At 58.9% G+C, this 27,699-nt stretch overlaps 1 protein-coding gene across 10 annotated transcripts; it reads left to right on the top strand.

Annotated features, from left to right (window-relative positions):
* Positions 1-1,661: 1,661 nt before the first annotated feature.
* WIZ (WIZ zinc finger) lies at positions 1,662-27,167 on the top strand. 10 transcript variants are annotated; one of them, XM_022558523.3, is made up of 13 exons: positions 1,663-1,788; positions 3,230-3,493; positions 8,503-8,575; positions 10,190-12,321; positions 13,457-13,780; positions 18,005-18,175; positions 19,114-19,617; positions 20,672-21,070; positions 21,649-22,200; positions 23,306-23,833; positions 24,030-24,449; positions 24,744-24,939; positions 25,990-27,167. In XM_022558523.3, the coding sequence occupies exons 2-13, from the start codon at positions 3,289-3,291 to the stop codon at positions 26,147-26,149; spliced, it is 5,664 nt and encodes a 1,887-aa protein (XP_022414231.1). In that variant the 5' UTR covers positions 1,663-1,788; positions 3,230-3,288; the 3' UTR covers positions 26,150-27,167. The 10 variants fall into 10 exon arrangements, with proteins under 10 accessions (XP_022414236.1, XP_022414231.1, XP_022414233.1 ...); XM_022558525.3 differs by lacking the exon at positions 18,005-18,175; XM_022558528.3 differs by lacking the exons at positions 18,005-18,175; positions 20,672-21,070 and having other exon boundaries at positions 1,662-1,788.
* The last annotated feature ends 532 nt before the right edge of the window (positions 27,168-27,699 follow it).

The raw sequence follows: 27,699 nt of genomic DNA, 5'->3' as shown, positions 1-27,699 counted from the left end.
GGGAGGGGAGTGATATAGGGAGAGTCTCACCAGCTGTGTGACCTTAGGCCCTCACTCTCTCAGAGCCTTGATTTCCTCATTTGTAAAATGGATCTAAAGTCCCTTACACAGTAGAAGACCCATAGTTTAAAGTGTTCAGTAAAAGGTATTTGTCATTGTTAGGGGCAGCACTTGCTTCTCAGTGAAGCCCAGATCCCACCTCTGCTAATTCCCAGATCCCAGACGAGAGCATCTCCCTAGGACCCCAAATCCCACACCAGCTCCCTCATGCAGTGAGGGCGTGGGTCTGGGAGGCAAATGAAGGAAGGGGTGGGTAGGTGTGGAGATGGTTAAGCTCTGCGAGTGGTCACTGGGAAAATGAGTGGGCATTTGAATAATGGGTGGGTGGATGGGTGAGGGATAGGGTGGGTAGGACAAAAGGCAGATGAATAGGTTAGCATTTGCTGGATGTTTGCCCTGGTAGGTGATTAGTTGAGTACGTGGTTAGCTGGGATGGGTATGTCTGCCTAGAGAAGGTCTGGATGGTAATAGGAAATAAACATTTGAATTAATTAAGCGGTTATATGTATTGCATGTACACTTGTTGAGGTCTCCTGAGACTCTTGAGCTGAGCAGTGGGGAAACAATAATATACTAGATAGACAGACTCCTGTTCTCATGGAACTTACCCTCTACTGGAGAAGACAAACAAACAAACATGCAATTGATGGTTGGGTGAATGGGTGACTGGGTGACTGACTGGGTGAAAGGATTATGTGTAGAGATGGGTGGATGCTTGCTTGGTTGTTTGGATAAGTAGGTATTTACTTGGGTAGTGGATGGATGAGTATGTAGATGGGAGGTTAATGGTTGGTTTGAGTGGGTATTTGGATGGAGGGATGGATGGATTGACAGGTGGTTGGAGGAGTGGGTGGATAGGTGGTTGGTTAGTTGACTGGATGGGTAGATGAGTGGTTGATCCACTGAATGTGTGGATGAATGGGTGGGGAGTTGGATGGGTGGTTGGACATGTGGATGGGTGGTGGGTGGGCGAAGCAGCAGTCCTATTATGTGCGCATTATAGGGTAGTCCTAGTGACTGTGAACCTGGGGGTTGGGTGGAGAAGGGGGTCTTACACTGGGGACCTAGGGCAGCTCTAGGGGCATGGAGGCACTGAAGTTCACTGTGCATAATGAGGAAGGAGGGAATGAGCTTGTGGTTGGAACGTAGCTGATTGGGAGCAGGGGACTGAAGGCTAAGGATTCGCCACGTGGAGTCCTCAATAACGACCTATGAATGACCCACGGGGGAACTTCCCTGCCCCCTCCCCACTCTTCTGGTGCTATTAGCAGTCCTAGCATTGGAAGAACCAGTGGGGTGATGAAGAGCCATTGAGGGCAGGAGGACAAGAATGTTGTCATGGTAACAGAGCCTCTCCCTGGACTCTCAGGCCGCGCGGGCCCTTTAAGGGCCACCCGACTGGCCACTCCCAACATGGCGGCACGGCTGTTAGCTGCCCCCCCACCGAGGTGGAGCAGGCGGGGGTGGGGGTGAGGGAGTGCCCCCGGACCTCCCCATCATGGCGGCGCGGCGGGGCTGTCGCGCTGAGGTCACGGCGGCGCGCCGGGGGGGCGGGGCGGCGGGGGGAGCGATTTAAAGGGACAATGTCCCCCGAGCGGTGGAGGCGGCGGCGGCTGCGGAGGCCGCGACACCGGCACCGGGAGCGGCGAGGACCGTAGCGGCAGCGACGGCCGCACCAAAGAAGGGAGCTCCGAGCCCCGGCGCCCAGCCGGCGGCGCCGCCTCCCCGGTGAGGCCCGGCCCGGCCTGGGGAGCCCGCGGGCGGGGCGGAGCCGGCACGGGGAGGGGGAGGCCCGGGCCGGGCAGGGCCAGGCGGGACCCCCCGGGGCGGGGGGCGGGGGCGGGGCCTGCAGGGGCGGGGCCTTGTCGGGGGCGGGGCCGCACAGGTTGGGGGGAGGAGCGGGGGTCTTGGGGCAGGTGTCCCCCCTACCTCGGCGCGTCCCGCGGGGTCTCCCGCCCCGAGGTGCACGGGCGGAGGGCGCATCTCCCGGACCCTGGCGCCCCGAGGGGTGCGCTGGCGCGGCGCCGCCACCACCCCTGCGACCCCCGGGGGTGTCCAGGAGGGAGCCCTCCTCCCCACGCTGCCAAAGTGCTCCGAAGTTGCGGTCCCGCCCGTTCCCCGCGGGCAGTGCCCACCCGGTGGGCACCCGCAAGTGCTTCCTTGGGGCCTGGGCAGGGACCCCCCACCACAACGGCCAGTCCACGGACGGGCCCCCTGGGAGCCTCCAGGCCCCCGAGGGCAGCGCCTGCAGCCAGGCCTGGAGCCCCGGCCCCGCCCCGGTTGCCTGGGCTCGGCCTCCCACCATCTCCCTGGGGAGGGCGCCTCATTCCTGCCCTTCACTTTCCGCCGTTACCTTGAAGGTATTTATAGGTGGAGAAGACAGCCCCCACCCCCACAGCCTCCCCAGGGTCCTCATTTCTGGACCAGGAGCCCCATCCTTCCCTTTTGCCCTCAGACTAAAGAGATCTTGGGAGGGTGGGATGAAGGAACCCAGGCTGGGTATGCATGAGGGGTAATGTTGGGGTGAAGCGAGGGGGTTTAATGCTGGGGTCACTTGAGGCTGAGTGTGAGGGTGAAGGGGTTAATGCTGGAGAATCCTAAGGTTGTGTGTGGAAGGAGGGTTGGAGTGTGGGAAAAGTGCAGGGGTAACTGATACAGGCAACAGAAGCAAGAAAAGTGCAGGGGTAATGATGGGGGTGGGGGGGGACTTGAGACAGTGTATAGGATCAGAGTGCAGAAGTGGCCGGGATTCGGATTCGAGCTGAGGCATGCGCACAGGATATGCACGTGCATGGAAGTGAGGGCACAATTGGGGAAAGTGCAGCAGTGTATGAATGAAGGGAGCCATCTAGAAGTGATAGGATTAATGCTGCAAGAAAACAAGGTGGCTGAGTGTGCATGTTGTAAAATGGGGTAAACTGAGGCAGTGCAGGATCTGTGTAAAGAGAGGAGTCATGGATGGGGAGACTGAGGCATGCTGAGGTGAGGGACCTTTGGGATACAATGTGTGAGGATAGGGCCTCAGTACCATGTACTTGCTCACCTGTGCTGGGAGGTAAACTGAGGCACTGAGCTGCAAGGGTGAGGACTGGGGCTTCAAGGAAGGAGAAACTGAGGTAGACTGCGTGCCTTTCCTACCTCCCCTAAGCACCTGTCTCTCTGCCCCCAGACCTACAATGCCTCACTGAGCCAGGCGGGCAGCTGAGTGGAGCCAAGCAGAGAGCATCTATGGATGGGCCCCTGGCAGGCGGCCTGGCCGCCCCGGATCGTCCTCGAGGCCCCGAGAGACTGCCTGGCCCAGCGCCGAGGGAAGACATCGAAGGTGGGGCTGAGGTTGCTGAGGGGGAAGGTTGCATCTTCCGGTCCACCCATTACTTGCCTGTCACCAAGGAAGGCCCTCGAGACATTCTGGATGGCAGAGGTGGCATTTCTGGTAAGAGGGTGGGCCCTGTGGCCCTGGGGGAGCATCCAGCCAGGTCCCCGAGGCCCAAGGAGGGCCAAGTCACCCAGCCCAGCAGGGGCGGAGTTGGAATTCTGATTCTGCCTGGGTTCAGAGCCTCTGCATTATGCTTAGTTTTCCATTTTACAGTTGTGAAAACAGAGGTCCTGGGAGCTAATGACCTGACCAAGGCCCCCCATTGGGTGACAAGGAGCTGGGACTTGACTCAGGTCTGCCTGGCTTCCTTCTCTGAGCATACTAATTGGGTCCAGGTGCCCAGCTTAGCACCCCTAGCTCCCCTCCCTGAGCCCACTTGTTCCCTATGGGCATACCCCATTCCCATCAGTCTATCCCAGTTCCCTCTTGCTGCACTGTCTTGGTGAGTCCTGCTCCTGAGCCATTGGTCCCAAACAGCTTATGCCCTCTAGTGGTTAGGGAGAGACTGGGTAGTCAGGGATGACAGCCACCCCTTTATGCCTCGGTTTCCCAGCAAAAGGGAATCTCACACTGTCCCCATCTCAAGATTTGTTATTCCTTCATTGAATACTCAGCAACTACTATGTGCCAGGCTCTGTTCTAGGTGCTGGAGATACAGCTGTAAACAAAAGTGGCGAAAGTTTCTGCCCTCAGGGACCTGACATTCTAGTAGGGGAGACAGACAACAAGCAACTATAAAGATAACATACGGGCAGGTAGTGACAGGTGCTGTGAAGGTATTAAACAGAGTGCCAGGATCATGCCTGGGGAACCTGGCAAAGCCTCCCTGAAGGGGTAGAATTTGAGTGGAGCATGGAATGAACGGTGGGAAGGGCAAGCCAGGGAGAGGGAACAGCAGGTGCAAAGGCCCTGTGGTGAGGAGGAGCCTGGCATGTTCAAGGGCCAGGCAGGAGCCTGGTGTAGGTGAAGAGTGGTGAGTGCAGTACAGGCTGATGTACTACATGTCTCCCTTCATCTCCTTGGCCTGCTCTAAAGGCCTTGGTTTCCAGGAATCTCCAAGCACTCTGTCAGGGGTTTCCTACACACCAAGCCCTTTATGTGATCATCTCATGTCATTCTCAAAAAAACCCTTGGCGGTAGCCTCGGTTATTATTATCCCATGTTAGAGATGGAGAAACTCAGACCCCATCTGAGGTGTCAAGTAAGTTGCCCAAGGGCCCACAGCTAGGCAGCAACCTGGCTTGACAGCCCTCGTCCTTAACCACCACCCTGTGTCAGGGCATCCTTGACCTGCCCCAGTTCACCTTGGCAATGCTCATGACACTCAGATATTTACAGAGCACCTCCTAAGGGTCACTGGTGCACAGCGACCAAGTATACACACCATCCCCGCCCCCACTGGACCCTGCCATCTGGGGTCAGACAGACAGAGCAGCCACCAGGTGCTAGGACACAGTCACTGAGGTTGCAATGGGGGAAGCCCAAGCTGGGGGACACCCAGGAGTCCTGGATGAGGAACATTGAGTCAGACAAAGAGGCAGGGGACATCTAGGCAGGGGGCTCCACACATGCAATGGCGTGGAGGTGACTGGTGGCACCTGAAGGGGATGAGGGGGTGAGACCCCTGCTCAGAGAACCTTAGCAATCCCCTCCTCCAAACCATTAGTAACTCAGGCCCAAAGAGAGGCAGGACCGTGTCCCAGGTCATGCGGCTGGCCAAGACAGGCCCAGGACTTTGACTTTGTGGGAGCCCTGCGGAACAGGCTCTGGGTCCTGGGGCCCTCTCTGAGTCTGGTTCTGAGAAACTGGGTGCTCTGCTGTACCTGGCAGAAGTCCCAGGTCTGGAGAGAAGAAGGTAGGTAGGTGGGTAGGTATGTCCTCACTCCCCCTGGGGAATCATCCAGGGTCCAGTGCATGTGCCTGGGGAGGAGGGGAATGTGGCTGCTGAAGGGGGTGAGGTCCACCCTTACCGGTGTCCCTGAGCATATGGGTCATGGGGCAAGGGTGGCTTGACTTGGAGTAGGGTCGCGGCCTGGAAGCTGGAGGAGGGCCTGGGCGTCGGACACAGTGTCTCCCCCCGCTGCCCTCTCAGCCCGTTCCACCCCGCCTTCCCTGAAGCAGGCACCTGCCCTAGGAGTCTTGTGATGCCTATAAATAGGAACAGCCTCTGGGGCTGCTGTTCCATGCAGAAGCCTGGGCCCTCCCTCATGCCCACCTAGTCCTTGGAGCCCCTCAAGAGCACCCCTGGAGTGGCTGCCTCCAAACTCCACCTAGACACGGATGAATCCCCTGCCTTCTCTGTCCTCCGTTATGGCTGTTGGCCTGGAGCTCCTACAGCCTCCCTGCAGCCCCTCACCCACAGTTTGGCCTGTCTGGTTGGCCTCCTGGGTGCACCCAAAGCTTGTGGGGCTGAGATGGTCCACATGGATTGCTGAAGAGTCTGGTGCATGCCTGGCATTGGGACCAGGGGGCTAGGGGATGAACAACGCGTCATTTCTGCCCTCGTGGGGCCCCAGGCTGAGGAGGAAATCAGAGCATGGAGTGAGTGGGCCTGAGGCTCCCGGTCAAGCGTCCAGCTTCCAACCTGGGACATGTCTCAGCCAGCCCTGAACCCCGCCCCGGGCACACCCATCTCCCTTCCTTCCCTCCACCGCCGACTCTCTGGATCGAGCATTTACTCTGTGATCTTCCTTGGCATCGGTCACTGGCCCTTCGAGACTGGGGCCGTAGCTGTTCCCATTATATTGAGGAGGAAACAGGCTTGGAGCGGGAAAGGCATGCCCTTCAGGTTCCCTCTTGGGCTGGAACTGGATCTGTCTGACTCCAATGTCTAGATTCTTGGCCACTCTGCCAAGCTGCCTGGCTTGGGGTTCAAGCTGCTCACGGACACGCTCTTCATTTTCAGTCTCTCATTTTCAAAGCCCCTCGGGGACCCCAAATGGCAGGAGCCAATGAGGGCCCCTCGGCATGGCCACTGCCGGGGGCTGCATCCAAGGTGCCTTGTCTGGACCTCCACCGGCTGTGGAGGCCTCTGGATGAGCCCCCAGCCCCCAAGTGTCTCGGACACAGGGCCCTGCTGGGTCTGCTTCCTCCAAAGTTGCTGCCACTAAAAATAGGAGCTTCACTGGAGCCGCTCAAACAAAGAGGCCAATACGGCCCCCTGGCTCGTGGAATTCTTAGACAACGGCAATCGCAGAATCATCGAATCTGGGACACTCGGAATCTCAGGAGCTTGGGGTCCCAGAATCTCAGAATCAGGACACCCGGACCCTCAGACTTGCACCTCTAGCCCGTGCTGGGGCTTGTTGCCTGTGAAATGGTTGCCCTCTCCTGAGAACTCATGTCTGTGATTCTTGTGTTCTCAAGAGACCCATTTCTTGGGGTCTCACTCCCTTAGCTGGTCCAGGCCTTGACTTCCCAATCCTCCCACCCTCTGCAACACTCCACCCACTCCATCCTCCCACCCCGACACCAGCCCTTTCATCCGAGCACACTCCGACCTGGCCCTGCTCCCCATCAGTTCTACCCCAGAGCTTCTCAAATGGAGGCGATTCTGCCCCAAGGGACACTTTGGCAATGTCTGAGGACATTTTTGGTTTTCATGACTGCAGGGCCAAGGGTCAGGGCGGTGGGTGGCTACTGGCATCTGGGGGTGAGGCCAGGGATGCTACTGAACATCCTACAATACACGGCATGCCCCCCACCACAGAGAATGATTTGGCCCCAAATGTGAGTAGCACCAAGGTTGAGAAACTGTTCTAGATGATGCAAATTTCTGTATCCCCATCACCACCTTCACCTTCCAGAGGCCACATGACAGTCACAACCCTTCTCTCAGACTCAGCAGAAAGACCCCTGGCAGTATCACAACTTGCTGACCCCTACCCTCTACCCTCAACAGCTCTTAATTTTTTGGCCTCTGACAGTCAGCTCTCAATTTCCCGGGCAAATTGGACAGTAGGGGATTTGAAAACGTACAAACCCCGGCACTAGCCCTCTTTCTGGACCATCCTCAAATTGAAGCTAATCCAGCAATTGCATCTGTTGGGCTCTGGATGGGGCACAAGTTCCCCCAGTGTGTTACCCTTGGCCCACGCAATTGGCCTGTGCCCCGATTGGCATGCTCGCCTGCGGCAGGCGGGTGCGGCAGGCAGAGGAGGCACAGGCCAGGATTCCTGTGGTCGCTCCAGGCATTGGCTCCACAGGCGGATAATGGAGAGTTGGCTCTATCTGTGTGAGGGTTCCTAGGAGGGCATGTGATTCTACAATGTAGGCCTGGAAGGGGTTCTGGGAGGCAGGAGGCAGGGACGGGCCCTCTGCAGCTCAGACTAGAGGGCTCCTCACTCTTCATCTGGCAAGTATTGGTTGAGCACCTGCCGTGTGCTGGGCACTGAGGTGCTGCAGTGAATGAGGCCCTGGGGTGGGGGTGGGGAAGCTTATGTGCTAGCAGGGGACACAGGCAATTTCAGAGAGTGCTAAGAAAAAAAAAAAAACAAAACAGGTAATGAGAGAGAAAATCGTAGGGGCTCAGTTTAGCAGGTGGCCAGGGAAGGGTTCTCCAGGCAGAGGGAGTAGCTGGTGCAAAGGCCCTGAGGTCAGAAAGAGTTAGGTGGGTTTGAGGCTTCACGAGGAGTCTGGGCAGAGTGAGTGAGGGGTAAGGAGGAGAGGGAGGTGAGGCTGGAAAGACCTGCAGAGGTCCGGCCTCACGGGGCCTTGTAGGTGGTGGTCGGGAATCTGGCTTTTATTGTAGGTATGATGAGAAGCCAGGTGAGATTTTACCAGGGTGTGACTTAAAAAAAAATCACCCTGGCTGCCAGATGGGGGCAAAGAGAGAAGGGCTGAAGGCAGCAAGCCCTGGTGGTCCCCTAGGAAAGCAAAGGGGACTCCTCCAAAGAAACCCCTTTCAAGGCTCAGGGGTACAGAGGCCAAAGGCCTCTCAGGGGAGAGGAGTGGGGAGCCGGTCAGGCCCTTCCGAGGTGCCCGGCAGGGCTTCCAGAGCTGGGGTGCTGTGAAGGGCCCCAGCCAGGGGGACCCCAGCCCCTCAGGGTCTCCCCTCTCTGTTGCAGACGGGCAGCCCCATCCTGGCCTCAGCGAAGCCCTCCCCCGTGCCACCTCCGCCACCCATCGGAGCAGCAGCTGGTGAGTGCCACGCTGGCCCTGACCTCAGGGAGGGCAGGGGGGCAAGCAGGACATGCCTAGGCCTGAGAGAAGCCCCCAAGAGTGAGAAGGGGATAGGAGGGAATCTGGAGGCCAGGCAGGAGGAGGTGGCTCCCTGCAGGCAAGCCCCTGGGCATTTGTAGGGGGTGGAGGGAGGATTGGGATTAACACAGACAGTCAACTCTCATTATCCCTGCCAAGAGCAGGGCCAGTGGGCCAGGAGCCTGGAGGTTGGACCCTTGGAGTCCTGTCTCTGCCAGGTGATCCTTAGAATAATGTTTGGCTTCTCTGAGTCTCAGTTTCCTCATCGGTAAATGGAGACCCTAAGATACATCTCACAACCTCACCTCAAGGACCCAAGGGACGTTGGGTAGGAGCAGGAATTGACAGCAATGCTGATGGCAGCAGCCTTTTATTAAATGGCTTGGGGGGGTGCTAATATGTAATAACATCCATATTGGGATTAATAATAGCTCTCAGTTATTTAGCGCTTGCTGTGTACTAGGCCCTCAGCGCAGGTTTACCCCACTGAGTCTTTGCCATAACCCTGGGGGGAATGGTCCCATTAACATTGCATGTCACTGATGGGGCTTAGAGAGGTAACCCTGTGATTTCCGCTCAGCCTCTCAGTGGAACCTGTTTCCGCATCTGTTCCGTGGGTGTGATCCATAGCCCCTCGTGGAGGCAAGATCTTGAAAATGAGGGGGATTGATCAGGAACAGTCATAATAAGAACCCACAATGGTCATGGGCTTACTGGGAATCAGGCAGCAGGCCAAGTGAAGCGTTGCCCAGCTTTGAGTTTTGTCATCCTCACCCTACACTTCATGGGGTCAAGGTCCCCATTTGAATAAGCACCTGCAGTGTGTTAGGTTTTCTTTGATCATGGGTATGAGAAAGCTCCCTTAGTCATTGCATAAGGGCACAGAAGCTCCTGGTTCTTGGGACTCATCCCCATTTTTAGGATTGGAAAACTGAGGCTCAGTGAGGTTGCCTTACCTCCCTCCCCTCTCCTCCAAAGGAGGTCAGGGTCACTGGGGCCACAGGCTGAGCAGGGACTTTGCACCTCTCCTGACTCTGCCCTTCTAGGAGGGGAGATGCGGGGAGGAAGGTAAATTTGCTTGAGTTGTTTATGCTGCAGAGTTTCACCAAATTTGCTGGAAAGATGAGGCTAAACAAACTAGATCACCCCAATTTGGGGAGGACCAAGACAAAAAAGCAGCCTGAAGCATAGGTCGGAGCCTTGGACCCTCCCAGGGGACGGATGAGAGTTGACTGTGCCACCAGACTTGGGGACACTACTTGTGATCCCCGCTGCGGTCTCTGCACTCCCCCCCACCACATGCAGCGGGGCTGGGCTACATACACAGGTGTTCCCTGGGAGCTAAATCTAGTGTTTGACCCAACGGCCCTGGAAGGGTCCACGTGTACTCCCTCTACCTCCCGACCCACACCCCAACACACCCAAGCCCCTCTGAGGCAGCCCTCAGGCTGGGTCTCTGGAGCCTGTCTCAGAGTGCCTGGGACCCCCTCCCCTGCCCAAGGAAGGGAAACTGAGGCCCACAGCTAACCTGTCCCCATTGGCACTTCCTTGCAGCTGCTGGGATGGAGGCAGCCTGGACTTCCAGCCGGGCTCCCCACCACCCCATCCCCTGGGCCACTTCCCTGGCCCCCCTGATGGCCGGGGGCCCTGGGAGCACCCCATGGTTCAGGAGGCCGGGGTGGGCATCCCATCTGAGCGGAGGTTCGAGGACTCGGTCATTATAAGAACCGTGAAGCCCCACGCTGAGCTCGAGGGCTCTAGAAGGTTCTTGTACCATCAGGGTGAATCGAAGCTCTTGGAGAAGGTTCCCCGGGGCCGCCCCAGGTTCGACTGGCTCCAAGACCCAGAAGAGCAGGCCCCACTCCAGGATGCAGCGCTGCACCTGGACCTGCCGCCCCAGCTGCCACCCCTCACCTCCTTCCGGACAGTGCTCGTGCCGGTAGAAGATACCACTAAGACGTTGGATGTGCCAGTGGTGGGCACCGGAGAACACCTGGCAGACCTGGAGGGCCTGGCCCAGCCGTCCGAGTGGAGCCTGCCCAGGTCGGCCTCAGAGGTGGCCACACAGACCTGGACGGTGAACTCAGAGGCATCGGTGGAGCGGCTGCAGCCACTGCTCGCCCCCGTCCGGACGAGGCCCTATCTGTGTGAACTGCTGGAGGAAGTGGCCGAGGGGGTGGCCAGCCCAGATGAGGATGAGGACGACGAGCCAGCTGTGTTCCCGTGCATCGAGTGCAGCATCTACTTCAAGCAGAAGGAGCACCTTCTGGAGCACATGAGCCAGCACCGCCGAGCCCCGGGCCAAGAGCCCCCGGCCGAGTTGGCCCCCCTGGCCTGTGGCGAGTGTGGCTGGGCCTTCGCTGACCCTGGCGCCCTTGAGCAGCACCGGCAGCTGCACCAGGCCTCCCGGGAGAAGATTATCGAGGAGATCCAGAAGCTGAAGCAGGTCCCAGGCGACGAGGGCCGGGAGGCACGGCTGCAGTGCCCCAAGTGCGTCTTTGGCACCAATTCCTCCAAGGCCTTTGTGCAGCATGCCAAGCTGCACATGCATGAGCCACAAGGCCAGGCTGCAAAGGAGCCCTTCGGGGGCGGCAGCAGGGCTGGCAGCCCAAGCCCCGATGCCACCTCCCTCACCTATCAACCCTACGGAGATTCCTTGGGCCTCAGTGCCTGTGTTTTCTGTGGCTTCCCCGCGCCCAGCGAGAGCCTGCTCAGGGAGCACATGAGGCTTGTGCATGCCAACTGGGAGGAGGATGGTGAGGCTTTTGAGGAGGACCCTGCCAGCCGGCCCGGCACCAGCCAGGATGCTTATGCCCGATTCTCTGATGCCACTGACTACTTTGGCAAAGCTGAGCCGCTCTTGGCCCCCATGTGGCAGGGGAACCCTGCTGGATACGACCCCAGCCTGTCCTTTGGCCCTGGCTGCCAGCAGCTGGGCGTGAGGGATTGCCCACTGTTAAAGCCACTCCCGCATGGCTCGAGCCAGAGGCCTCAGGGAAGGCCAGCCTTGCCCTCGTCACTAGCATCTGCCCCCTACTCCTTACAGGCCAGTAGAAGCAAGAGTGCTGTCCACCCACAGGGGCTCTCAGCCCAACTGGGGGACCAGAGGCACCCTTGGAGCGAAGAGGACGAGGAGGAGGACATACTGCTGGCCGCGGAAATGGACTTTTCCCCCGAAAATGGGGTCTTTGCACCGTCAGCCACCCCCGGCCTCATCCCGCAGTCAGCCCTGGAGCTCAAGCGGACATTCCGAGAAGCCCTGCAGACAGCTGAAGCCTCAGGGGCACAGCAGCAGCAACTCTGTGGGATGGTGCCGGTCGTTCTGGTGGCGAAGCTCGGGCCGCGAGTCATGGCTGCGGCAGCCAGGGCCCCCCCGAGGCTGCAGCCTGAAGAGCTGGGGCTGGGGGGTGGCCACCCCCTGGACTTCCTGCTCCTGGACACACCGCTGGGTGGCCCTCTGGGGCTGGACACATTCCTGGATGGGGACCCAGCAGAGGCACTGAAGCATGAGGAGCGGAAATGCCCCTACTGCCCAGATCGCTTCCACAATGGCATCGGCTTGGCCAACCACGTTCGGGGCCACCTGAACCGCGTGGGCGTCAGCTACAACGTGCGGCATTTCATCTCCGCCGAGGAGGTGAAGGCTATCGAGCGCAGGTTCTCCTTCCAGAAGAAGAAGAAAAAAGGTAGGGCAGCTTCACTCCGGCACCCACCTCCCTCCAACACCTGGGAGATGCACAGCTGGGCAGCTGAGTTCTGAACCAACCAACCCTCACTCTAAATCCTCCCGTAGTGCCAAGCAGGGTGAAGTCAGGGCCTCCCCTCTCAGAAGACCTGGGAGCTGAGGCAAAGGTCACCACACTGGAGGAGGTGCAGGGACACCCCAATGCCCTGGCCCTTCCAACAGCTGGAAGAAGGAGTATGGGCAGGGAAGTCAGCCCCAGGCACGGAATTTCATTGATTCCTTCATTCAACAAATATTTATTGAGTTAGGTCCCCTCTGTTCTGGGCACTTGGGACAACAACAGTGAATGGAACAGCAGTCCCTGCCCTCCTGGAGTGCACAGCCCAGTAACAGGAGTGGTGGGACCCTGGCTGACTTTAGAACCCCTTGGGCTGCCCGTGGTGTATGCAGATTCCCAGGCACCAAGGTTCTGATTTCGGGGGTCTGTCTCCAACACCAGTGCCCTGGGTGGTTCTGATGCTGGCAGACATGGAGCCTACGTGGGGAGGTGCTGGTATGGTGTTTGAGAGTGTGTGTGTATGGGCACTGGGGGGAAGGGGCAGGGGACAGACAGCCACAAAACCAGGCAGTTACAATGTTAAGTGACCAGGGCTGTGATGGGGGAAGCTCGGGGAACCAGGAGTTTGGGGAAGCCAAGAGAAGTTCCCTGACTCTGCCTGGGGGATCCAAGCAGACTCCAGAGGAAGGAGTCCATTTGTCCATTTCTTCATTCAGCAAAGACGTAATTTATAACACTGGGGTGTATAGATATGAGCTCTAGACGAAAGAGGGTATTAATCAAATACCCAAACTCACCCAAATGATTGCAAATCCACCCTGGAGAAGTATTTCTGAAGGTGGGGTCCCTGATGCTTTGAGCTATGTAAGGGGAGAAAATGGAAGGTCAAGAAGAGAAGACTTCTTGGAGTGAGCTATACGGGCAGGAGCATGGACAGCAAAGGACAAGGGAGGCATCCAGGGTGAGGAACGGCACTGTGTGATCCGCTGAGGATAAGCAGCCCCGGGAACGGGGGAAGCTGGGGCTGTCCCCACCCCCACCCCCAGCCAGGCAGTCCATGTCCTCTCTCTCTCTGCAGTGGCTAACTTCGACCCAAGCACCTTCAGCCTGATGCGCTGTGACTTCTGCGGGGCCGGCTTTGACACTCGTGCCGGCCTCTCCAGCCACGCCCGGGCCCACCTGCGTGACTTTGGTATCACCAACTGGGAGCTCACTGTCTCACCCATCAACATCCTGCAAGAGCTGCTGGCCACCTCAGCTGCTGAGCGGCCCCCCAGCCCCCTGTGTCGTGAACCTGGGGTGCCGCCTAGTGGCTTCCTGACCTCCCGCCGGCCCCGCTTACCTCTTACAGTGCCCTTCCCACCCACCTGGGCTGAGGACCCTGGGCCAGCCTACGGAGATGGTAAGGGGAGAAGGGGCAGGTAGGGCCAGAGCCCTGACCCTTCCCAGGGGCCCGGAGGGATGGAGGAGTGGGAGGGGGCAGCCACTCTGCTTTCCTGGAAGTGTTTCAAGTCACTTTACAAAGTAGGTCAACAAATGTCCTGCCACTTAGGGGTCATTGCTGTTTTACTCAGGGGCTGGGCCAGGGCTCCTTCTAGATCCAGTTCCTGCCTGCCCTGCCTGACAGTGATTTTAACATAGGCTTATTGAGCTCTTTACTAGGAGCCAGATCCTGTCCTAAGCACTTCACAAATATGGACTCATTTACATCCTCACAACAATCCTTTAAAGGCAGGTGTTATTATCCCCCATTTTACAGATTTGGAAACTGAGGCACAGAGAGTTTAATTAACATGCCTGAGGTCATACAGCTGAAAGCATGTGGAGCTGGGATTTGAAAGCCCAGGAAGCGTAGGCTCCAGAATCCTTTCTGTTAATGATATCTTTTATCTAGCACGGCACTGTCTGGTGGAACTTTCTGAGATGATGGAAATCTCTCTAGACAACGGTACTGTCCTACAGGGTCACCAGTGGCCACATGTGGCTTCTGAGCACTTGAAATGCAGCTAGTACAAGGTTAGTGGTGATCCAGTTGGACAGTGCGGATCAGGAGTCTACATTCTAGATTTTCAATGGTGCCTACTGTGTCCAGCAGCATTGATAACCCCTCCCGTACATGAGTGCTTGCTGTGTATCAGGGTTTCATCTCACACCTGAAAACAATTCTGTGGAGCTGAGGATTGTTGTGTTCCTGTTTTATGGATGAGGAAACTGGGGGTCCTCTGCTTTGCCACAGCCACAAAGCAGCAGAACTAGACTTATGCACACCGTGTTCGGTGGTCTCTCCAGTGTAGGATGGCTTGGGAAATCCAGAAGTAATATTTTGGTGAAGGAGCCTGGGGCTGGACACCGTGGAGGCAGTGGAAAGGTGAAGGACCCAGCCTTACAAAGCCTGACTTTGTGGGAGACTTTACTGAACCTCAAAGCAGAAAACTCAGCAGTGAAGAGACGGTGGGCTCTGAGGAATGGAGAAGGTGCCTGAACAAGGGAATTGTCCAGGGGCTGCCTGGGGCTGAGGCTTTCCTCTCTGTTTCTCCTACCTGGAGTTTCCAGGGTCCTACCTAGTTCTGTACTCTGGGCTTTGCTGGACCCATCTACAAGCCTCCTTACCAGTGAAGGGCACCTGAGGGTCTGCAAAGGGAAGAGGGGGGCTATCAAAGCCCCCTCTCCTCTTTGGAGAAGGAGGAGATTTGATGGTGGATAGTGGACAGAGAGAGGATAGTTGTTGGTTGAGGTCACACTTCGGGGAGAGGCAGAGTGGGGATGTGACCTCAGGCTTCTTGCCTTTGTGAAGGCTATCCCCTAGGCATTCAGCTCACATACCTGGGTAGGTTTGTGGTGTTTCAGTGGTGGCTAGGAGGTGCAGCTTGCTCTGAAGATGGCTGGGGAGCACAGGAAGCAGTTTGTAGTCTCCAGCACTGCCCCCTTCTTTCTCTGTCACTCCAGCAGAGGCCTGAATGTCAAGCTTACGCCCTTTACCCGGCACCTGGGCCAGGCACCCCAAGAATGGCAGCCTGCATCCAGCAGCCAGGTTCAGCTCTGGCTAAGCTGTTTCCACCAGAAGACCAATGTACCAGCCCCTAGTTAGTGCTGAGGGAACTGGCCAAGTCATTAAGACCTAGTAGGAGTCAGCCTGGTACTGCACTGGCCCTGTACATGGGGGGGAAGCTATGATCAGTCTTTCAGTGAACACGTTGGGGGTGAGGGCGTTAAGGAGTGGTTGAGAAGATCCCGGAAACCTTGCCTGGGGAAAGATGTCCAGGATTAGGGCTCGGTCTGGGCACCGACCCTGCAAAGTGGCTATCCTTAGAAGCCTCTCCCATGCCTCCCTAAGCTGGCGGTAGGGAGCCGTTGCCAGTTTGGGGGCGGGGCAACGGTCAGATGCTGGCTCCACCCAGCTGTCAAATAACAGCTGGGGGCAATCCGTTTAGTTTTAGGGAGGGAGAAGCGGGTTGTGCTTGAAATGTGGTGCCATTCTTGTGGGGAGTTCCGCAGGATTGCCGGACAGCGCCGTCGGGGGACAGTTGGACACCAGGATGGTGTCGGGGGATCCTCCTAGTTGGGGATCAGGTGTCTTCCAGGATTCCCGAGCCAGAGGGGAGACTTGCAAGGAAGGGAATGGAACAGGGTCCCGGGGCAGGTCCTAGCTCCGCCCGTCGGGCTCTAGGAGCCTGGATGCTGTTAAGGCGGATGCGTGTGGCCGGAAGATTCCTATAGTAGTTTTAGGGATGTCCGGGGTGGGGAAAGAGTGTCCCGGTCCGCCGAGACCTGGGCTGGGGCAGCAGTTGGCAGCCGCTCGTAGCAATGCGTGCGTGTGTCCGCAAGCTCCCCTCCAGCCTGGCGGGGACAAGGGTTTCGTTCGTTGTGCTCGACGCTCGGCCGGCCGCCCTGGGCGCGCCCCTAGGGACGGGGCGGAGCGGAGCGGACTCCGCGGCGGCGGCGCTCGGCGCTCGGCTGCTTCCGCCTGGGGCGGCCGCTCCGCGTGCGCCGGAGCCAAGATGGCCGCCTCCACCGCCCAGTGCCGAGTGACAAAAGCGGAGAGCAAGGCGGCGGCGGGGCCGCGCGCGGGGGGCGCCCGGGAGCGCGCGCCCGCGGGGGCGCCCCCGCTGGGCCCCCAGAGCCCGGGCCCCGCGGCTCTCCCCGCGCCGCCGCCGCCGCCGCCGCCGCCCCCACCCCCGCCGCCGCCGCTGCCGCCGCGGGACGGGCCCAAGGCCGAGCCGGAGCCGGGGCCCGGGCCCGCGCCCGCGCCGGGTAAGAGCCCGCGCCGGGGAGGGTGCGGGGAGGGCAGAGTTGGCGCCCCGCTCGCCCCCTGCCGCCGCCGCCGCCGCCCCGACGCCCGCCACCCAGTCTCCGGGACTTCCCCTCCCCCCAGGCCCTCCAGTCGCGGGGACCCTGGGCCTCCCGTCGCGGCTCGCAGGGTCCCGGGCTTCAGAAACACTCTCTGCCGTCACTTCGCGGAACCCTCACCCCATCTGACAGATGCCCCCTGAACCCTTTGGAGCCTCTGGATCGTCTCTTAACACAGTCCCTGTACCTCCCGCGCGGAAACCCACTCCAAGTCACTTCAGCCTTGACAAGGGCCCTGCCCCATCTGACAGACGCGCCCCCTCCACCCGGAGGCTTTGACAAAGTCCTCGGCGTCCCGTGCCCCGGTGCATCCCCCGACCACCTACGTCTCCTTGCCTCTGTAGGTGTCAAACTGAGTCAGGGACCTGCCTGTCCTCCTATTAACAACACTGAGCACCTTCAGGGTCCCGTCTGACACACAGTTTCTTCATTCTCAGAGCTCTCTCCATGCTCTGAATGCTAAACCCGGGGCTCAAGAGGCTTCTCAAGCCCCTTTTTCTGAAAAATTAGACCATGAAAACTCACCTTTGACTGTCTGTCCTCCTATACGCCTCACCCGGAGAAGCTTCCTGGCCTGATGGATGCCTCAGAGACTTCCTATAAAGTTCTGTGATTCCTATTCTCTCTGTCCCCAGTAAGGTCCCCTGTTGGTCCAGGATCCTAGTTCTTACCTTACCCCACCTAGGGCTTAGCTTGTGATCAGACCACCCCAGGATCCCCAGTTGTCTCTGCAACCCCAGCCCCAGCTGTCTTGTCTGGTGGAGATTCCCCACAAGTTCCCTGGAGCCTTCTTCATGTCCTGAGCTCCCTGCCTCTGCATTGCCTCTCTGGCCTCTGACCCTGGCCTTGTCTTACTGAATTCCCCTTCTGACTGCCACCTACCCGCCCCCAAGACTGATAGATGCTTCCCTCCACAGAGAGGAGCCCAGAGAGATCTCTCTGTCCAGAGAGATATTTTCTCTGAGATCTGCTAAGGTGGGAGTCTTGGCTCAGACTAGCACTGCGTCCCCTGACCTGTCCGTGTTCTGGTAGGTGGAAGCCATTCCTAGTCTCTGCTGTCAGTTGGCAGCCTTGACATCCCTGCGTCATATTGGTGCTCGGGGTTATGGACGGAGCCTCAGCTTTCATGGGGTGAGCTGCATTCCAAAGTGAGAGCAGGCACCAAAGATGAGGAAGAAGGCTCCCACCACCACCACCAATGTACCCCTGGCCCTCAGTCCTTACAGGGGTAGACAGCCCACACCTTGCCTGGGCTGAGCCTGTCTTCCCAACCTCACAGGCTTGGGTTCTGAGGAAAACGCAATGGTGGCCATGGACTTGGGCTCCCCCCTGCTCCCCAAGAAGAGCCTGCCTGTCCCTGGGCCCCTGGAGCAGGTGGCCAATCGGCTGAGCAGCAAAGTGGCTGCAGAGGTTCCTCATGGCAGTAAGCAGGAGCTGCCAGACCTCAAGGGTGAGTGGCGCAGGAGGCAAGGGTGCCGGCCAGGCTGGTCACATTCACAGGGAGCTCTTGGGCCTGGTAGTTAATGTGGGGCCCGGGAGTTAATGTGGGGCCCCAGGTTGGCCACAGCTTTCTCTCTGGCCTCTCATGGCACCAAGGAGACACCCAGCTATCTTCTCTCTTGAGCTTTTGCTGTCACAGGCATGCATGGCCTTGAGCCCTGGTCAAGGGAGGGGCATCCGGAGAAGCAGTGGGCATGTTCATCCAGAGCTCACACCCAGACCCAGTTCATTTGCTGACTTTGATTGCTGATAGCTATGTGATCTTCTGCATGAAACTGCCTTGTTTGTCCATTGATTCTCAGGTCATTATTGAGTAATGACAGGCACTGTGCTGGACCCTAGGGATGTGAGAGATGCAAAACAGACCTGGCCCTTGTCCTTGGGAGTCACTGAAGTTGGGGAGCAGGGAGGCAGAGAAGCAGATAAGCAGGGATAAGGGCTCTGCAGAAGAGGGTGCAGGCAGGGCACCACAGAGACCATGGCTGAGGCCTCCAACCTAGCGTTTGGGGCATGAATTAAGCTGCACATGGTGGCTAGGCCTTAGCTTTTGTCTGGCAGGTCAGCATCTGTGTGAAAACCTGCTGCCAGGGCACCCTGGTACGTTAGAGATCCGAAAGGCGTTCCACTGGCTGAACCACAGAAGCGCTCTGCTCCTGCTGTGTGCCTTTGGGCACAACTCTTCCCCTCTCTGAGACTCAGTTTCCTTATTTGCAAACTGAACAGGCTAATTCCTGCCTCATTAGGGTCATTTTAAGGGTGGGAGGTGTTGACAGAAGCAAAACACTTGCAAGAGCCTGGGTGAGTGGGGCCCCAAGGGGAGGAGAAGTGGGAGAACAGAGATTGTGCAGCCTCACAGCTAGCTCTCCTGGCCTCCATCTCACCTTCCAGCCCAGAGCCTGACCACCTGCGAGGTCTGTGGTGCCTGCTTTGAGACACGCAAGGGCCTGTCCAGCCACGCGCGCTCCCACCTGCGGCAGCTTGGGGTGGCTGAGTCGGAGAGCAGCGGTGCCCCCATCGACCTCCTCTACGAGCTCGTGAAGCAGAAGGGCCTGCCCGACACACCCCTTGGGCTGCCCCCGGGCCTGACTAAGAAGTCCAGCTCGCCGAAGGAAATGGTTGCTGGAGCCCCACGACCCGGCCTGCTCGCCCTGGCCAAGCCCCTCGATGCCCCTGCTGTCAACAAGGCCATCAAGTCACCTCCCGGCTTCTCGGCCAAGGGCCTGGCCCACCCACCCAGCTCCCCACTCCTCAAGAAGGCATCACTGGCCCTGGCGGGCTCCCCTACCCCCAAGAATCCTGAGGACAAGAGCCCCCAGCTGTCCCTGAGCCCCCGGCCGGCCTCCCCAAAGGCACAGTGGCCCCAGTCTGAGGACGAGGGGCCCCTGAACCTCAGTGAGTGTGGGTCCTGGGAGCCGAGGGAGGTCCTGGCGCTGGGAGGGGCAGGGCCTCAGGTTGGGCTGCAGGGCTCAGGGTGGGGGCAATGGGGACTACAGCGCCTGTGTCCTGAGTCGACTGGGCCAGAGTGTGTTAATCAAGGTGCTGTGTCTCCTGTTGGGCCAGCCACGCTGCATATTATCTGTCTCCCATTTCACTTCGATTTTCTAACCCCTGGAAGCCTGGCTGTGGCTACTGAGCCTGCCAGGGTCATCCTCACCACTTAGGGGCAGTTTTTGGCTTTCTCTGGGCCTGAGGGTTGGGGCAGTGAAGGTAACCAGGGCTCCCGTGGGGCACCTTGGGTCCTGCAGGTAGACAAGTGGTCCACCTGACAGGAGGTCCCATGGTTGGCCCTGCCTTCACATCCTCCTGCTCCTGGTGTCCTTTGCAGAGGTACCTCTGTGCCCAGGGATGGAGCTGTACCTCCTGGGCTGCCTGTGAGCATGGCAAAGAAACTCCCAGGCATGAGCAGATTTAACAAGGGCATCCCTTAGGAAGTTAGGCCTTCCCACACATTTGTGGTCATTAGAGTCTGGGGGTGAGCCTAGGGTCTGGCACCCTGCCCAACAGGGCACCCCAGTTGCTCCTCACATTCCGACGAAGCTGCTTCCACTGTCTGCTGTGCTTCCAGGAGCAGCGTTCTGAGCAGGTGTGCCCTTGGCTGTATGATGCTCAGCAGCCTGTGGGCCCCTGCTTTGCACCCGCCCCACACCCTGCACAGCTCCATAGCTGAGGTCCCTGGGAAGAAGGCTTGGGAGCATCAGACTGTGCCATTGGAATTTGGCCACTGCCTCTGTACTCCACATCCTTACGCTCTCTACACTCACCTTGATGCCAGAGGGCTAGGCACAGAACAGGGCTTTCAGCTTCCCAAAACCTCTTAAATCTGTGGCACGAGTCTTGGACCTCCAGCAGCCTGGGCAGCCGAGAATCACACCAGGCCCTCCCGCCTCAGTCCCCCAGGGCCGGCCAAGGTGGCGGCCGTGAACCCCCCTGTGTTTTGTCTCCGCAGCTTTAGATAGTGACGGGGGCAGAGAGCTGGACTGCCAGCTGTGCGGTGCCTGGTTTGAGACCCGCAAGGGCCTGTCCAGCCACGCCCGCGCCCACCTGCGCCACCTGGGCGTCAGCGACCCGGACGCCAAGGGATCCCCCATAGACGTGCTCCACGGGCTCATCAGGAGGGACGGCGTCCAGATCCGCCTCCCACCCGGGCGTGGCACCCTGGCCCTGCTGGGGCGGCCTCCTCCCGCCTCTGCGGCCCTCTCCTTGCTCCCCCCCCCACCGCCGGCCACGAAGGCCAAGCTGAAGGCCGAGGGTATGGCCAGCCCCTGGGGGAAGCAGGACCTCTCAGCCGCCGCAGCCGCTGGCATTTTCTGGGCCTCTGATGTGGAGCCGTCTCCTCTCAACCTCTGTAGGTTCTCGCTTCAGCCGCCCCCTCCTCCCTGCGGGCCCTGGAGCCCCTCCCAGGGTGGGGGTCACAGCCCCATCCCTACTCCCTCCCTGCTGGGGCAGGGAGCGGACAGGGGCCCTTAGCAGTGGACCGGTTCTGCCCAGAGATCTTGTCGGCAGTCGGCTGCTAGGCCTTCTCTCTTGGCCTTTGACCTCCATGACTGAGACTTTCCCTGAGAATGAAGGCCAAGGGTGGGGTGCTGCCTTTTGGTGTGGAAGGTGCCCGTGGTTGCCCCTGGTCTGGATGGCAGGGCTACCACTTCCTGCCCCCATCCTCGTTAGGACCCGCAGAGCCGTCGAGTCTTGGTTCTGTCCTTTTCTGCCAGGACCAAGGGCCCATGCGCTCTCTAGAGCCTCCCTGTGCTCCTGCCGGGTGTCTGGCCCCCCCGCCCTGCTCCTCAGTTCCCTCACTTGCACTTGCCCTCCACCACCACCCCAGCCCCTGGACGTGCTGCTGTCCACGCCCAGCCGACCAGGAGACCCACAGGTGACTGTGCTAACAGTGCCCACGGTGCTAACTGCCCCTTTCTCCTGCTGCAGCTTCGGGCCCAGAGCCGGCACGTGACATCCGCTGCGAGTTCTGTGGCGAGTTCTTCGAGAACCGAAAGGGCCTGTCGAGCCATGCACGCTCGCACCTGCGGCAGATGGGCGTGACCGAGTGGTACGTCAACGGCTCACCCATCGACACGCTGCGGGAGATCCTCAAGAGACGGACCCAGTCCCGGCCTGGTGGACACCCCAACCCGTCAGGGCCTAGCCCAAAAGCCCTGGCCAAGGTGGTGGGCAGCGGAGGTCCTGGCAGCTCACTGGAAGCCCGCAGCCCCGCGGACCTTCATCTCTCACCCCTGGCCAAGAAGTTGCCACCGCCACCAGGCAGCCCCCTGGGCCACTCACCGACTGCCTCTTCTCCTCCCACGGCCCGGAAGATGTTCCCAGGCCTCTCCTCACCCTCCCTGCCCAAGAAGCTGAAGCCTGAACAAATGCGGGTGGAGATCAAGCGGGAGATGCTGCCGGGGGCCCTTCATGGGGAGCCGCACCCATCCGAGGGTCCCTGGGTGGCACCTCGGGAAGACATGACCCCCTTGAACCTGTGTAAGTGTGACCCTGGGGCAGGACAGGGAGAACAGGTAGAGGGGTCTTCCCCCACACTTCCCTCGGGGATACCCAGAACACCCAGGGTTGCAATGGAAGGGAAGTACGCAGGTCCAAAGGACAAGGGACTAGCTGTGTGTTCCTGCTATGCAGACCCCCAACTGAGCTGCTTCTTGATTATTCTTCATTCCTATGAGGGCGGCAGAATTGTGTCATTAGGCAATGGCAAAAAGATTTTATCTCTGTACCATCTTTAATCCGTTGGTAGTGGCTACCATCCAGATTCCTAGGGATCAATTGGTGATGTCTGCCATGGTCAAGAGTATATGAGTATTGGAAATGGGTGTCTTTCTCATATTCCTGGTCACTAAGTGCTTGACATTTGGAGTTCAAGTTAAGGTCTTGGCTGCTCCAGAGTCTAGCAGTATATGATCTTGGGCAGTTGCCTCTTTTGGAAGATGGAGATCAGCATGGTCCCAACTCTGTAACAGGGTTTTCTTAAGTGGTGTAAAGCACTTAGCTTTAACGCTTAAAGCTCTTTATGCAGTAGCTGTAACATCCCTATTATAACAAGCAAGTGCATTTCCCTCTCAAACTGTCACTTAGGTGCTGTGTGCCGAGCAGGTGAGGATGGCCCAGGCCTCTGCCTTAGTGCTCACATGCATTTCATGTCTGCTTTATACCACGTGCTTTGAATGGCTCCCGCTTTAGGGTCCCCCCACCCCAGTAACACAGGGAGGTGGTTTCCATCTCCATTTTGCAGAGGAGGAAACTGACACTCGGGGCAAGTGGCTTGCCCAGCATCGCACAGGGGGTCACAGCCAAGCTTGCGTCTGAGCCCAGGATCCAGGGAGTGCTTGTTCCTTGATACTTCACAATGTCATAGGGAGTCATCATGAAGGCAGCTAGAATTTGAGGTTACAGAACAAGCAGAAGGGCTGGATGATGTACACAAGAGCCTCTGGAGGCAGATGAAGGAGCGGGTCATTCAGGTCTGGGGCTGCATGGATGGGACAGAAGGGCACTTAACACTGACCTTGAGCTTGGAGGCTTCCTGCCAACAGCCACCACCTCCTTCTCCTCCCCCTGCCCCGACCCCCTGCAGCGTCCCGGGCAGAGCCAGTACGTGACATCCGCTGTGAGTTCTGTGGCGAGTTCTTCGAGAACCGAAAGGGCCTGTCGAGCCATGCACGCTCGCACCTGCGGCAGATGGGTGTGACCGAGTGGTCTGTCAACGGCTCACCCATCGACACGCTGCGGGAGATCCTCAAGAAGAAATCCAAACCATGCCTCATCAAGAAGGAGCCGCCGGCCGGAGACCTGGCCCCTGCCTTGGCTGAGGACGGGCCCCTCACGGTGGCCCCTGGGCCCATGCAGGCCCCTTTGCCGCTGGCGCCAATGGCTGGCCGGCCAGGCAAACCAGGAGCTGGGCCAGCCCAGGTTCCCCGCGAGCTCAGCCTGGCACCCATCACTGGTGCCAAGCCTTCAGCCACCAGCTACCTGGGCTCAGTGGCAGCCAAGCGGCCCCTGCAGGAGGACCGCCTCCTCCCAGCAGAGGTTAAGGCCAAGACCTACATCCAGACTGAACTGCCCTTCAAGGCAAAGACCCTCCATGAGAAGACCTCCCACTCCTGTAAGCAGTGGTTGGCAGGGTCCTGGGAGGGCATCTACCAGGGCCTGTAGGGCTGGGCAATGCCGTGCACACAGTTATCCCCAGTGGGGGTCAAGGCCCCAGTGGGAGGCGGGACTGGCTCCCGACCTGGGCAGCGCCTTCTGGGTACCCTTGCTCCCTTTGGTCTGGGGCTCAGCAGCACCCCCTCTGCCTGCAGCCACTGAGGCCTGCTGCGAGCTGTGTGGCCTTTACTTCGAAAACCGCAAGGCCCTGGCCAGTCATGCACGGGCGCACCTGCGGCAGTTCGGCGTGACCGAGTGGTGTGTGAACGGCTCACCCATCGAGACACTGAGTGAGTGGATCAAGCACCGGCCCCAGAAAGTGGGCGCCTACCGCAGCTACATCCAGGGCGGCCGTCCCTTCACCAAGAAGTTTCGCAGTGCCGGCCATGGCCGCGATGGCGACAAGCGGCCGCCCCTGGGGCTGGCACCCGGGGGCCTGGCCGTGGTGGGCCGCAGTGCCGGGTGTGAGCCAGGGCTCGAGGCTGGCCGGGCAGCTGACAGTGGTGAGCGGCCTCTGGCAGCCAGCCCACCAGGCACTATGAAGGCTGAGGAGCACCAACGGCAGAACATCAACAGTGAGTGCTGGTGGAGGAGGGTCATGTGCTGCCACCTACTGGGGTTCCCCTGGATGCCCCCTGGGTTCTCTGCTGTGCATCTGCCCTTAAGTCGCTTTCCCAGTTTGCCCTCCCGTTCAGTCATCCATCCTTCATCCCACCTGTCCCGAGGTCCAGGAGGTGTCCAGTCATCCGTTGTCCTGACTTAAAATTCCCCACAGCATTTGCCCCTTGCTCGCTGAAGGCAGGAACTTCCTCAGGGGACTTGCCCTCTGGCTCATCTCCTGTCCCTCTCCCCACCTTTCCCCACCTCAGAATTTGAGCGCCGACAAGCCCGCCCTCCAGATTCCTCTGCGGCCCGGGGTGGTGAGGAGGCCAATGACCTGCACCAGAAGCTGGAGGAGGTGCGGCAGCCTCCGCCCCGGGTCCGGCCAGTCCCCTCCCTGGTGCCCCGGCCCCCCCAGACATCACTCGTCAAGTTCGTTGGCAACATCTACACCCTCAAGTGCAGGTATGCAGCCCGCAGGGGAGGGAGGGAGAGAGACTACCCGCCCGGGGCTTGGCCCTCCAGAGCCTCTGAACAGGACTTGGGCTGGTGGAGTCAGGAGATGTAGCCTCAAGGACTGCCCTGGGCTGTGGCTGGACCCAGGTTAAGGGCTCCTCACAGACAGCAGCACCACAGAGCATCAGGCTGAGACCTTGAGCTTTATAGCCAACAAGACCTGAGTTCAGTTGCCAGCTCTGACCCCAGCTTAGTGACCGTGAGCAAGGATTTCCTGCTGCATGCCTCAATATTCCCACCTATAAAATGGGGTTGATAACAGACCTACCTAATAGATTTGTTATGAGGATTAAAAGAGTTGAGTATAAAGCATTCGAACTGTGCCTGGCGCATGGTAAGCACTTGGCAAGTATTTGCCGGATTAAGAAAAAAATAGGTCTCAGTTCATTCTTACCAAAGTCCATGTGTACATCAGAGGCCAGAAAACAGAGTCTGAGGTGTGATGTGCCTGCCTCAGGCCACACAGGCCAAGTCAGAGGTAGGATTGGAACCTAAGTCTCGGAGCCATGAGCTTGGGTTCTGGGCCCCTATGCTGTGAGGCCTCCCTTGGGGCCGAGAGGATGAGGAGCTAGTGAGTTGGATGGGTAGGAGTTAGTGCCCAACTCCCTTTCCCTGGCTCCCATCATTCTCTCCTGGGGCCTGGTGGGGTAGGATCTGCTTCTCTATGTTCTCTTCCATTTCAGAGCACATGCTTCAGTCAGCTGGCAGAGGTGCTTGGGAAGCTGGATGGCCCATACCCAGTCCCTGAGCCAGCAGACTGCCCTGAGCATAGAGACAGGGGTCTCCAGGGGACCCTACCGTGACCCCATGATGGGTAGAGGTAGCTGTACATGGGAGAACATCTAGCTTCTGGGTCCCCCTTCTGTCAAATCCTGGGCTTACTTTGTTGACTCTGAGTAGCAGTAGGTGTGCCTGATGCTCAGGGTGTGGCCAGGGCTATGCTTCCACCTCTCCTCACTGCAGTGGCCACTTCTCCTTCTCTCTGTTCCCCCCCTACAGGTTCTGTGAGGTGGAATTCCAGGGGCCCCTCTCCATCCAGGAGGAGTGGGTGCGGCACTTACAGCGGCACATCCTGGAGATGAATTTCTCCAAAGCGGACCCTCCGCCCGAGGAGCCCCAGGCCCCACAGGCACAGACAGCGGCAGCAGAGGCGCCCTAACACAAAAGCATTCCAGATCCCCTCTCGTGCCACCTCTATCTCCTCTTCCTCCTCAGTCTCCTCCTCCCTCTCCTCCCTCTTTCTTTTCCGTTTCCAAAGGAGCAAGCCAAAACCTCAAACCGGCACCTTTCAGGAGCCGGGCACACTACATCCGGGGCACTGGAAGCCAGCTAGCCATGCTTCCCCCAGCCTGAGGACTCTGGGGCCACACACAGGGCATCTTCCTTCAGCCCACACCCACCTGCCCACCCAGTTCAGCAGGGGCAGCGGCCAGGTCTCTGGTGGCAGCCATTCTGTTCACAAGGGAGGAAGGCCAGCGTTCTCCCACGTCTAACAGCCAGGCAGGCTATGTTTGCCATCCGTGGCCACTTGCAAAGACCCCAAGGACCCCTGTCCTGGTTCCCTCTTGCCCCTATGAATATCCTCTCACACGCACACACGCACGCACGCACGCACGCACGCACTCAACGTACCTCGTGAGACCCGGGAATCTGCCCCAGCCCTCCAGTTCCCGGGTCGAACGACAACCACATCATGCCACGGTGCTTGCTCAGGGGAAGCCACACTCCCTCTGTGGCCCGCTGCTGGGGCCTGGGAGCCCCCCCCACTGAGCCCACAATGCCACGGAAATCCTTGTTGGCCACCCCCACAAGAGGGGCCTTCCCAGCTGGGAAGAGCTCAGAGCTGACAGCTGCCTCCTGCCATGTCAAGGCCCCCAGAGCCTTGGGGGCTCCAGGGCCTGGGAGGGGGTGGGGGTGGGACTCTCCTTCCCCACCCTCACCCCCCTCCCTCTTTTCACTGTTGCTTTCTATGTATAGCTCCCTAGATCTTTCCACTTTTTTAAAACCGCATTTTGTGTAGAGAATAAGGAACGTGGATCTTTTTATTTTGCAGTCCTGGGCCAGCTAGAAACCGGGAGCTGATTGACCTTTTAACTTTTTTCAGTGGCCACATTTTGGTTATCGATGTACCTAGAAGTATGTAAATTAGATTAAATTTCTCTTTTGGAAACACCCCAGGGCAGGCAGCCAGCGTGTGTTTTTCTGTCGAGTGGACAGGCTGGCATTGTCTGTCTGGCAGCCAGGGCTGGGATCGAGCCACCTCCGCCAGAAGCCCCTGGAAGCCCTGGGTTTTCCTGTTGGCCACCAAGCCCACCAGACCTTTCTGGGATGAGCCCAAGTCCCCAGCTGTTGGCGCTCGATGGCATGGCTGGTGTGGATGCTCTGGCCAGCTGGTGAAGCGGCTCCTGTGAGCTGAGGAGAGGAACCAGGACTCTGGGCAGCTGGTCTGGGAAGGGAGCCAGGATTGAGAAGTGATTGAGGCCTGAAGGGCTCTCTGAGGGCAGGAGCTGTCCAGTGAGGGTGTGGGGGACTCGTTGGGGGAGGGTGAAGTGCACAGCTGCTGGGACTGGCCTGCCTTCAAGACATGTGACTTGTCTGGAGACACATACACCCTGAACCTGACTAACATGAGGGGAAAAAGAGAGCTGCTGGCTCCTTTTCGTTGTTATTTATTTTCTCGTTCTGCAAATGTTTATTGAACATTTCTGA

This window comes from Delphinapterus leucas, unplaced genomic scaffold (assembly GCF_059928025.1).
Source record: "Delphinapterus leucas isolate spDelLeu-1000000601 "Yukka" unplaced genomic scaffold, BTC_Dleu_Yukka2 spDelLeu_asBTCV2_sq25, whole genome shotgun sequence".
NCBI lineage: Eukaryota > Metazoa > Chordata > Mammalia > Artiodactyla > Monodontidae > Delphinapterus > Delphinapterus leucas.
This window is presented reverse-complemented; position numbering and strand designations above follow the sequence as displayed.